The sequence below is a fragment of the Malus domestica genome, chromosome 01 (genome assembly GCF_042453785.1).
Source record: "Malus domestica chromosome 01, GDT2T_hap1".
Lineage (NCBI taxonomy): Eukaryota > Viridiplantae > Streptophyta > Magnoliopsida > Rosales > Rosaceae > Malus > Malus domestica.
In genome coordinates, this window is record NC_091661.1 from 26112340 (window position 1) to 26124928 (window position 12589).

The following is a 12589-nucleotide window of genomic DNA, read 5'->3' on the forward strand; positions in this document are numbered from 1 at the left end:
AGATCATCTCCCACACCTTCCTTGTGGCCGATCTCAAAGAAGTACAAGAACTCATTTATGGTCAAGCCAAGATCAAAGAACCTGCTCAAGTTCGAGAACCCCATCATCGCACAAACTGCATTTAGGGAACATTGAGCAGACATGCATTTCATAGAGCCGATCACCTCCTGGAAAAGATATGGCATGGGGGGAGGCCCACGCCTCCTTCCCCTTTTTCTTCCGTGCCCCAAGGCAGGCCCAAGCCTCTCGGCTCAGGTCGCGCACGCAAGAAAGCCAGCCTACGCCGGTCTCTTTCCCTCTCTTCTCGCATGCACGGGCCCTTGCCCAACAACCTTGAAGACCTGGCTCAAGCCGGTCTCCCTGCGCCCCAGCGCGCCGATCCCCTTAGCCCGAGCCGAGCCGTCTACCTGGCCCACGCCAACCAACCCCTGCCACAAGCCTCTCACCACCTCGGCCCCGACCGAGCCAATTTCTCAAGTCCCAAGACTCCCAAAAATTCAGAAGAAGAAAAATTTCAAATTTTTCTTACCTTAGTGCGGCTTGGAGAAGAAGAAGAACAACAACAAGAAACGACTCTTCGCAAGGGTAAGAAAAGAAGAACGCTAGGGGAGCGGGAAGAAAAAAATATCCTCTAGCTTCTCTTTCTTGGTTGAATAATGATTGTTCTCCAAATTTATTTAATCCCCTACTTAAGGCATAATTAAGTAGGTAGTGGGGGCAATTATTTTCCTTTTTCTAGAAGAAGTCTATCTCCAAATCAAGAAAGAAGATCAAGTTCAAATTGGGTAACAACTCTACAAACCCAAGCAACTTGAGATTACTACACCTACTAGCCTTTCCATGTGTGTAGCACAGTAGGTGTGGGGGCATTTGTGGAGCCTAAAATAATTCCAAAAATTCTAGAGGCAACACGTGGACTTTTATTCAAGAAAGACAAAATTGCCCTCAATAAATGGGTCAAATTCTTCCTTGAAAGACTCAGCAGCTGAACACAGTTGCCCACAACTCACTTACCCATAGCAAGGAATTAAAGATAAGAATTAATTACCCAAATCTTATCTCTAATACATTCCTAATTGAAAATTGACTCCAATCAAGTAAGTAATCTTAATTTAAATCAATTAAGGATTATTACCTTATTATCTCAAGATATTATCTTCTATTGAATATCCTGGGAATATTTAGAGAATATTTCTCCATTAAACCCTATATGGCCCGCCCTAACCCTATAAATACCTCATATTCTACCAATTTGAGGGAGCTTTTGCAACCCTAAAAAGCCTTCAACACTTTACTCTCTCAGAGAAACTAACTTAGGCATCGAAGATCTGTTGACCTAACTCCCCCACCTCGTGGGAGCGTGAGGCTTAGGTCTTTGATCAAAGGTGTTGATTGTTTTGCAGGTGCATTTTCGTCAAGATTGAAGACGGCGGAAATTTGCATCCACACACTGTCTTCTTTCACCTCTGGAGTCAATCACCCAATATGGGTGATTGAATTTGAATGGTGAGCGAGCTTTAAGCATTACAACAAATTATAACTACATTTTCACACTACATATTGGGTTCCAAATCGTCGTCCTCATCGTTGGTAAATGAGAACACCTCATTTTCTCTTACACCAACATCTCCAGGTACTCAACCCCCGTCACCGCTACTATCACCATCTTCATCCTCGTTCTCATTCTCATTAGCCTCAATATTTTAAACATACGGATCATATCCTCATGAAAATTATAAAAATAAACATTAGGGATTTTATATGTTAGGAATGGAGGAAGGTTAGTGAAATGATTTTAAAACATCAGAGGTGGTTGTGATATGACGCACCCGAACGGCAGAAAATGTGAGCTCCAACATTTTCTTCGTTCATGGGGAACCTGATATTACATCCATTTGGCCAGTGCCCCAAGTTCAAACTCACATCCGACTAATTCAGATGAATTTAGTGTAGATTATATTATTGCTTGTAAAACGAACTTATTCGCTACATTTGGGAAATGTGACGTAAACTGATACAACAAAAACAAGCATCTGCATACATACATACATACATACACACACACACAGATTAACAGCTACATACATCGGTTCCAAGATGTTTTGGATAAATGCTTAAACCAAGGTTGATCTACATATAGGAGACATCGGACGAGAGCAATGAACCTAACAGAAATGTTAAAACAAGATATGTTTCAACGTGCGTGTTGGCTAACCACATTTCATGCACAAAACCACACCACACTTGACACACCGTCACACTCTCGAAACGGAACAACACCGTATTTTGGTTCCGCAAACAGAATTCCTGCTTATGAGCAACATCGACATTAATCAACACATCCAGAATCTAATAACCCCACACAAAATGAACATCCAACGCGATCACACACGTTGGGGATTACAAATTTTCGCCATTGAGCGAGCCTAACCAGCAATACTGACCAAATTAAGATCAAGCATTACCCAGAACAATGGAGCCAACCGGCTAGTCATAACGAAAACTAATGAAAAGAGCTCGAATAGTGTAAAAATGTGATTTTTATTAAAGTAAACAGTAGCGGAAGTCTTTCGTTAACTGATTAAGGTTCTCAGCTCAATACGCATAGCTAAGTATAATCGGACTAACCTCGCAATATTCCAAATCACCAACGAAAATATAAGATTCAGAACATCCGCCATTGCCGTCAAAATTGAAAATTGGAAAATCAGATATATTAAGACTCATAATAAGGTTCATAATCTGACTGAATTTTAAGCAAAACTTGTTCAAAGCGGTAACTCGAAGAGTACAAAACGACTACAAACTGACTAATCGGTAGTGATTTTACTTGATTAGAAAACAAAACACGGAGACGGAAGCGAAACGACGTCGATTGATGATCGGTGACAGCGAACGAGCAAACTACTTGGATCTCTGTCTCATCTTTCGGCGCTTCCTCTTCAACCTCCTCATGCGCTTCTTCTTCCACTGCAATCACCGCCGTAAAAAATACACAGAGAAAACGAATCAATCAACGGACGCAAAGCGAGGATAAACAGAAAGCGTAGGCGATCGAGAGAGACTGAGATTTTACCTTGGCTCTCATGGCGGCGGCAAAACGATGTTGGCACCCAAACCCTAGTCTTGAAAGCTGCGGAGGACGGAAGGGGATGTAGTGGCGTGAGAGGGTTTGGATTACAGAGTTCTGCGAGTATTTATAGTGGAGGGAGAAAACCCTAATGTGTTGTCGGCTTTCATATTTGGGTTGGGCCGGTTCATAAAATCATCATTGGGTCGGTTGGTTCAAAATGTTTTAAAAATCAAGAGGCCCAATATTTATATTTGGGTGAATGAGCAAGATTAGTTGGCCTCACATAGAAGGAAGGTGAAGAGGTATCATTTTTGGATGACGTGTGCTTACGTGTGTCTTTTATGTAAGACGAGTGCATAATTTGGGTATCCAAAAAGCAAGAGCGTCTGTAGACGAAACTTTGTTGTACAAAAAAACCCTTCTTATAAAACTGTCCGTACAAATTATGGAACTCAAATCATCTCCGGATCTAATAAATCTGAGCCTAAGGATCAAATGATTCGGACTGTAAAATTTGATCCAACGGTTATAATTATTATAACTTTTAAAGGGGTCCTCTGTTTGTAATCGTTTGATCAAATTTCAACAACACGGATCATTTAATCCTTAGACTCAGATTTTTTAGATCTGGAGAGGATTTGAGTTCCATAATTTGTACGGACAGTTTTATAAGAAGGGTTTTTTTGTACAACAAAGTTTCGTCTACAGACGCTCTTGCTTTTTGGATACCCAATTTATTTTCGTACATTTTTCGGGACAAATTACAATTACATAATTACAATTACACACCAAAATCTAAAAAAATTCAACAAAACCCTATGGGCGACAAGAAAGAAGAAATCAAAGCCAAGTCCCCTTACAAAATCTGGAGAGAAACAGTCGCATAATGGTGTAATTCCACTAATTTTCGACCCGGTCTAGGACAGCAAACCCGAACACCTCGATGAAGAGCCACACGGCAAAAGACGATCGAGAAGATGATGATGGAGAATGGGTGGTAGAGGAGGTTGAGGAAGAGCACAATGAGGTAAAGTTCTTCCGAAGCTACACCAAATGCTTCATTAAATTAGTTAAGTTTAGTCTAGTTTAAGCTAGTCCAACTTAGTCCTTGAAGCTAGTCCAATCCGAAATAATTCAGTGTAACTAACGCACCCTATGGGTACAAATAACCATTGTTTTATAATGTAATCAACCAAATTCAAACGACATTAATTATAAATTTGTAAACAAAATTTTGTAAATCATATGACATAAAAAGTTGATGATTGGATTATTACTTAAGTGTTGATAATGTGTTAATTCTTATTGATGACACATCATTTAGTTTGTAAATTTTATCTACAAATTTAAACTCTCTAGCATTACCTTTAATTATAAGGTAAGTTTTACCTCTTTGTAGACGTCAACTTACATTTTTTGCTATCTATGTTCAATCTATCAACGGATCACTTAATACTACGATCTATTGGTATTCCCTCTTACTGATAAAGAAACATATTCCAATATATTCACATTTTCTTTTGCCAAAAAAAACACAATTAAGTCGTGGGCACACATCCATCCATTCGTATAGCTATTGAATGATTTGAATCATTGATCGTCATCTAATTGTGGGGCAAATATTCTTTTATTCCTCTACTTTTTTACAACTGTTTACAAGATGGAGATAATAATTAATTTTCAGAAAAATAAAATTAAAATAAAAATACTAAGATTAAGCAGGATCAGGAAGCAGTGGAATGAGCTTGGGGCTGAGCGCGACAGATTGGGCAGCTCGAATGGGTCGAAAGCCACGTGTCCACACACTCAGAGTGGTAACTATGGCGGCAGTTCGGCAGAACCTTCACCTTCTCGCCGTCTTCGAACACGCCCAGGCATATGCAGCACTCGCCACCGCTGCCGGCTTCCAAATCCCGGTTCGATTCCTGGTACAACACAATCGGCAAGGCGCGGATGAAGGCGGCGTCAAGGCCCTCGGGCCGATTCAGCGGCGGCGCGGGGGGCGCGTCGGAGGAGACGTCGTGGAGGTGGAAACGGCAGAGCCAGCGCGCGTAGAGCAGGAACAGTGTGACGAGGAGGACGACGGTGAAGATTACGACGACGACGAACAGCGTCTTGCCTCGGACGCGGAACTGATCGTCGTCAAGGACGGTGAAGTGGACGTTTAACGGCTGATTGTCTTGGGAGGTCATTGGTGGCAATTGGGAAGGTCCGGCGGCGTAATTATTGGAAGATTGGAAGTGGGTTTTAGATTTTGGTGGGTTTAAGTGAGATTAGAACGTGATTAGCGAAAGAAGGATTAGATTTGTATATATAGTAGAGGTTGGTGAGGCGGCCATTGTTAGCTTAAAAGAGAGCTGAGTAGCAATTTAATAGTGTTACACAGTTCTTGAATGATTTTTTATTTTTTATTTTTTATTGGGGAATAAGATATTATTTGTAGATAAAGGTATCAGGCTTGTAGCATTGGTGGGTACACATTTGACTTGTAAATTTGGATTTTTGTTATCTTTACCTTATCCTCACTTCATTTTTATTTTTCTTATTTTTCTGGGCCTTACGAATTTGCTTCTTAATGTTGTTTGAGCAGTCGTCTCAATACAAAAGAGGAAATTACAGCAGTAATTTCTTAATTTTAAATTAGTTTGAGAAGTCTTTTAACTAAAAATTTATATTTATTGGTCTTTTAACTTATCAAAACATGCAAGTATGCTCTTTTTTGTTAACTCTGTAAAAATTTCAGTCAAAATGAGTAACGTGCCCCACATATGAAGCTGAATCAATGTGTAAATACGAGAAATCAAATGAGAAAAATTGTAACTATACTCCATCAACTTTAACTCAATTAAAGAAATATGATTCATCAACTTAACAACATTGGAGCAAGGGGTGTGCTATCCACACACCCTTGTTAATTTTTATCCGCTCTTCTTCAATTCATCTGATCCGACGGACGAAAATTAGAAGGATGTGTAAAAAGTAAAATGAGGTGTGTGGATATCAAACCCCATGGAGCAATGGTCCCTCACTTAACTTTAATTCGGTTGCAGAAATAGTCTTTCCACACAAGGTGTAAATTTTTAGTACTTTAGTACTATAAATGATTATTTTTCATATTAATATGAATCTGGGGTACACCAATTTAGATTTGTAAGAATAAGAGTTTTTCTTTTAATTTTAGAAAGAATAAGATGAATAAAGAAAACGTAAACTATATAAGGGAATGAGATAATATAAGGCTAAATTTAAAGGAAAACTAATGAAAATGGCTTGAAAACTTTGAGTTTTAATGATAAGGAAAAAATAAAGGGTAAAGTGAATAGTACCAGGATTGACTTTTTAGTGTAAAAATGTGGTTTTTCGTTAAAGTGAACAGTACCGGATGATTTTCATTAAAGTTTCCTAAATTTAAAGGGGGACCCGAGAAGAATGCTTTGTTTGCCTTGTATCTAGGTCGCCTGGGGTGACTTGAGGCTCTTTGCTTGTTCGATTCATGATGGTATCTCCACGAACATTAGAGCATGTACACCGTGAGTGGATTGCCCAGCGTCCCGCACCCAAAACAGGCCGGCCCAGCCACATAGGCTAGTGCTAGTGTATTTTTTTAAGGATGAACTTACTTTTTTAGGTGTTGCAAATGTGCATTGGTTGTACTAATCCATCTGAACATAGAAAAAGGAAAACTATCTAATCAACGTAAAAGATCAGCTGGCTTTTCTCTGTCTTTTATCTTATCAAGTAAACTTCAACTTTATTTATCAAGTTTTCAAAAATTATTTACTACTCTAAGTACAGAAGATTCACAAAAAATTGAAAAATTATCACAGCTTTAATATATTTTTTGAAATAATTGACAGTGCAGTTTCTGTTTAATAAAGTTCAACATTAAAAACAAAGAAAAACTAATGAAAAGGGCTTGAAAACTTTGAGTTTTAATAATAAGGACAAAATAAAAGGTAAAGTGAATAGTACCAGGATTGACTTTTTAGTGTAAAAATGTGGTTTTTCATTAAAGTGAACAGTACATGGTGCTTTTCATTAAAGTTCCCAAAAAAACAATGGGGGATTTTGTTCTTTGGAGTCACCTTTACTTTCCACGAGAGGGACTTTTAAAATCACAAAATCTACTCAAACAAATTACTAGTAAAATACTATATGCACACTATAATTTTTATTTAGAAGTGCTTCTAAAATGATTGAAAACATTTTTAAACGAAAGATTATTGGATTCCATTTTTACACAAAGCACCAGTTATGTGCTTCTTGCATGAAGTGTTTAAGTGATTTTCTAAAATTCACTTGCAGCTGGTTTCAAAAAACATTTTATCCAAAACGCTTTGTATTACAAACAATTCCATAAAGACAATAAACAAAGAAACAAAGAATTTTTAAAATAGAAATATTTTATTTGAAAATTCCCTTAAACATATTGCATCTAAAGTTATTTTCCATATCTATCCATCTGTTTTTGTAGTACATGCTTAACAAATTTAACCTAAATTTTATGAAACTTCAAAGTCCACACCCAAACAAACTCAGATCACGACATATCATTATACAGGAAATCATCAGTTCTTCTCTTCTTTTTGGAGATCCTAATAGTGACAGTAATTAATTGTTACACAAGCAACATGAATTGAAGACGAGGGGATAATGCATGGAAAAACATGTTACCCGAAACCATACATGCACATTTGCATTGGACCCTTTTAGATATTGCAAATAAAAATCACAAATTTATAGTTTATCTTTTCACAATGTTATAAATACAAAAGCAAAGTAATACTTATCCGCAACGACGATTTAAATAATTTTTTAAGTTTTCAGAGATAAATGTACTTTTTGAACACCAAATTAGTAGGAACCTTGTAAGAATCACACCAATGGGGTACTTCCCTATGCTAAAAATTATACAAATTTAAAGTTAGTGGCTGGGAACTGTTGAAGGTAGAACCGATTTATAGCCATCCAGATAACGAAGGGCCAGCTTAATCTTCGAAAGGGCGTTTTACAGGAGGCCGTAGATTCCTTTCAGCTGTATATGTGATATACATGAGCCATATTAAACAGTGTGATGGTCGACTACTGCTTGAGCTTCAGAAAATAAATATCACTTAATGGAGTTCATCTCCTTTACTTATTGTTAAAACTTCAAGCCCAAAACTCACTCAGATAAAGAACAATGTCAAAAGTTGTAGTTCGGCCTACCTAGCCCTAATCTTATTCTTAAACGTATGAATACCAAGAGAGACCAGAAAATACTTACACATGAATATCCAACTTGGAGCAATTGTTCAATGTAGCACTGTGGCCTATTAATTAAGTTCATGATGTATATGTTAACTCAAGGACTCATATTCCAACGCCAGAGGTGATGAGTATGAGTATATTTTTTGTTTTTTCTTTATACGCAAAGACTTTTATTCTTAGATTTCGAGTCACGGCATTGGAAATTAATTTCATAGGACAATATGGCTTATATGCATTAAAAAATCATTGAAGTCAAAACTCAAGATCTTGTTACTATTAATTTACTGTGTATCATTTTATTATGCTGACATAGGTTTTACCTTCTACTCAAATCTCATACAGTAATTTAAATTTTGGATCTCACATTAACCTGAGACTTATATATAAGTTGGACTCATATTTAGACTCAAATCTGAAATGTGGACTAAATAAACAATACTACGACAAAATAACAATAAAAACTATTTAGACATGTACACAACACACTCGCTAATAGAGGTATGCCCTATCATTGTATGTCGCATTGGGACGGTGTAACCCGCCTATATTATAAAGCATATTAAATTTAGCTAATGTGTCCAAATAGCATCACTCACAAATTAAATACCAATTCATGCCTGGATGGCCCAAATCTTCTTTTGGCAACCGCAAAGATCCCTTGGTGTAAGAGACATATCAGACTGGAATTAATCCCAGGACTTTTCACAACCAGCTTAACCAAAATAGGTAATTGAAGTATATTTTACGGACATTTAACAATACCCTCCTTCAGTGGTTCATTTACTTTAAAACTAAAGATTATCATATACAATCTACAGATCATCAAGAGGCAAACTATATATAGTGTATGTTATATGATCCGGAAAAGCTTAAGCCAGTATGAACCCAAAATGTGCTTGAAAGTAGTTTGGCAAACTAGTGATCCAAAACTCACAATTCTCAAACATCCTTTCATTGAAACCTATCTCTTATCTTCTGGTGCTGCCGTCGATTATGAATGAGCTTAACTTTACTAAGTTTCCAACATAAATCTTACACAAAAGTTCTTAATATACAAGTCAAACCATATAATTAATTAGAGAAGAGAATAGTACCCAAGATCGATTGCATATGATATGTGTGTTTTATTTATTTATCAAGGGATCAATTATGAAGCAGGGCTCTTATTTCTTCTTTTCTTTTTTATTTTTTTTATTTTTTTTGGTATTGCCCCAAAAAGAGGAAGATTACAGTGGGATAGCCCTAATTTATTTAGGGCATCACCAGCCAAAAGCTCTACCATGGATAGAGGAAGAGAGACAAGATAGATGATTACAGTGAGACAGAAGATAACTAATACATGAGACCTTACCAAGGACAACACTAATTCCACGCTGCTCCCCTTGCTCCAACTTGTTGAACACTAGAATAATTTCAATTTTCGGTAATGCAAATACACACATAAAACAATTACCCAATATACCAAATTTTCCTTTCAGATCAAGCAATATTATAACTAATTATATTAATTATTGGTATGTATATATATGCTTTAGGTAACTAAGGAAATTAAGGATACAATATTTCTCAGTTCAGGAAGAAAAAAACGAAGAGAGAGTAATAGCATTTCTTCTTTTATCCCAAAACTACATCCTAATGACTAAAATTGCCTATACTAAATCTGATTACAAAAATAAAAAATCAAGTCCTAATTTCATGAAAATTCCCATGCCGAAACTCCACTAAGCTTTGAGATCTTTATGATACATAAGCAACCTTACCTCAGATCGATCTTTATGCAACATAACAAGCTATCGTCATTAATCCAATTGCCAACCCCTTGTGTTCATCAGAGCTTCTATCGATCGATCATATTGTAACGTCGTAAGCCTTAATTCGATACTAAATGCACTTTTTCACATCGTAATCAATCTTCGGGTATTTTGGGTTACCACAGTTGGAAAACAAAAAATATTCTCCATAGAGACCATAATTACTTCAAATTAATCTTGCATGCAAGCCTAGCCTATAGATTAAGCTTGAATTTTGAAAGGAATTGAATATATCTGTATCTCTCTCTCTTGTTCTTCTTCGAAATAGAGTGACATGCAGAACTAAATAAACTGACCTATATATATATAGTCAAGATCTCGAATTCTTCATGAATCCAATCCCTTAAAATCCAAGAAGAAAGGATCGCCGTAGTCCCAAAGGCCCGGCACACACTCTTCCTCGCTCGTCAGCGGCCACATCAACGGCGACATGGGTCCCACTGCCTCCACAGGAATATCCGAACACCCCGGTGCAACCTCCATAGGCTGCGTAGACAACCCCGATCCCACAAGCGAATTCACATCCTCGTACGAACAGCACTCCTGATTATTGTTATTCTGGTGGGGTACTTGTCGTTGGTATTGATCGTGACTAGGGTTTGGATGTAGATACGAGGTTGACGTGTCACAACCGCTGCCGCCGGATAATGCGATGGGGTACTGATGATGAAATTGTTGCACCACAATTTGTTGCTGCTGATGTTGCTGTTGTTGTTGGTGCAAAGGATTAATGTTGTTTTGATACTCATGATCTTGATCTAACATGTGATGAGGATGCTGATTCATACGTACGGACGAAGTTAGAGCACAACCGGCGACGGCCGCAGCAGCAGCAACGTTATGGTAGACTCCTAACCCTAAGTCAACACCGTATGGAACGAACCCCGAAGCCATGAGCGGGACCGGGTGGGCAGAGGAGGGGTAGGGCAGAGTAAGGCCGAAGCCCGAGGGGCGGGGGAGAAGTGGTCTTAGGGTTTGGGTGGAGGAGGTGGAGGTGGAGGAGGAAGCGGAAGAAGAGGAGCCCCGCGTGGAGTTCTGGGACGAGGAACCGGAGGGCTGGAGGTTAAGCTGGGCTCTGGAACCGTAAAGGATGATGGCGGCCCGGTCGTAGGCGCGGGCAGCGTCCTCGGCAGTGGCGAAGGTCCCGAGCCACTTGCGCGTCCGCTTACGCGGCTCACGGATCTCAGCCACCCATTTGCCCCAGCTGCGCTGGCGCACGCCGCGGTACCTGAACTTGTTGTTGTCAGGGCCTCCTTTGCCCTTGCACTTTCTGTTGTTGTTGTTGGTTATTTCTGTTGTGGCGGTGGAAGCGGTGGTAGAGTTGTCCTCAGTGGTTTTGTTGCTGTTGCTGTTGCTGTTGTCTTGGGGAAGGTGATGATCTGGTGCTGCTTCAGCTGCCGAATCGCGGTGTTGGTCTTCTTCCATAGGGTGAGGTGGCGGCGATCTTTAAAGGTGGAAAGCTGTGTGTGGGGGTGGGGTGGAAAGAATCAATGGTGGATGGAGACCACCACACACCACCTCGTTCAGTGTTCTCAATTAGTCGAAAGAAGAGAGGGTTTTTTCTGATATTGTGTCTGATTTCAATGCCATTTTTTGTTAATGGTGGACTAGGGCGGTGGTCTCTCTATTTATATATATTTTATGGATTTACTTTTCTGTGTTTTACGAGGAAGAGGAGAAATTTTTAGTTGTGACGGCAACATAAATAGTGCATTACGTGTTTTTATGTAAATTGTGAAAAATTTTAATTTTTAAATTATTAATCTTTTAACATACATATTTCACTATTTATATAAAGACATTTTGTGTAATGAAAAATCTCTCGAGCAAGAGAGAGATTGTGAGGTGAGAGTCTGTGATACAGAGAGAGAGAGAGAAAGAGAGTGATTGCTGTGCAGTGAAGAAACAAGACCAGGCGCAGTGGCGCACATTGGTATGGTATTTGCAATCTGCCATTGCATTATTTACAACCTTGTTAAAATGGTATATGATGTTATTTCATTACATCAAGTTCATACGGATAATTTTAGGTATATCTGTTTTTTAGACAAAATTTGTAAATTATTTACATTTTATTAACTAAAAATAAAAACGTTAATTAATACAAAAATAAAAATTTACTTATTAAAATTACATCATATGATTTGTAAAATATAATTCAAATAGATAACCTCTATAGCATTACCTCTTCATATATACCTTGGTTTTGAATGTTTTTGGATTCCTGATCTTAAAATTATTCGTGACTAATGTAGTAAAAGAACATATTTAAAATGTACGTTTTGTCTCGGTGTTTTTGTGGTGACTAGTGTATTTTAATTTTTTGGTGTCCGTTTCTGTTAGACGATTCTAACTAGGCGCCGCTTTTTGTTACCATTTTGACGTTTTAATAATAGTTAGTAGGTAAAACAATACTTATAAATTTGAAGTTTAGGTAAAAAATTTTGGAACTGTT

General features: G+C 38.0%; 2 protein-coding genes and 1 long non-coding RNA gene across 3 annotated transcripts; all 3 read right to left on the minus strand.

Annotated features, from left to right (window-relative positions):
* Positions 1-2692: 2692 nt before the first annotated feature.
* LOC103437472 (uncharacterized) lies at positions 2693-3218 on the minus strand. Its single transcript, XR_529700.4, has 2 exons — positions 3077-3218; positions 2693-2970 (listed from the first exon to the last, which is right to left on the minus strand). It is a non-coding gene; the product is annotated as an uncharacterized lncRNA (long non-coding RNA).
* Positions 3219-4681: 1463 nt separating this feature from the next.
* LOC103406447 (RING-H2 finger protein ATL66) lies at positions 4682-5689 on the minus strand. Its single transcript, XM_008345427.4, has one exon. It carries the CDS (start codon positions 5263-5265, stop codon positions 4798-4800), a length of 468 nt encoding a protein of 155 aa, XP_008343649.2. The 5' UTR covers positions 5266-5689; the 3' UTR covers positions 4682-4797.
* Positions 5690-9878: 4189 nt separating this feature from the next.
* Positions 9879-11709, minus strand: LOC103426432 (ethylene-responsive transcription factor ABI4-like). The gene has a single exon (XM_008364521.4). It carries the CDS (start codon positions 11557-11559, stop codon positions 10462-10464), a length of 1098 nt encoding a protein of 365 aa, XP_008362743.2. The 5' UTR covers positions 11560-11709; the 3' UTR covers positions 9879-10461.
* Positions 11710-12589: the final 880 nt, after the last annotated feature.

Bases quoted from the DNA above. Each gene is read 5' to 3' on its own strand.
- LOC103426432 (XM_008364521.4), bottom strand. From the start codon at position 11,559: ATGGAAGAAGACCAACACCGCGATTCGGCAGCTGAAGCAGCACCAGAT.
- LOC103406447 (XM_008345427.4), bottom strand. From the start codon at position 5,265: ATGACCTCCCAAGACAATCAGCCGTTAAACGTCCACTTCACCGTCCTT.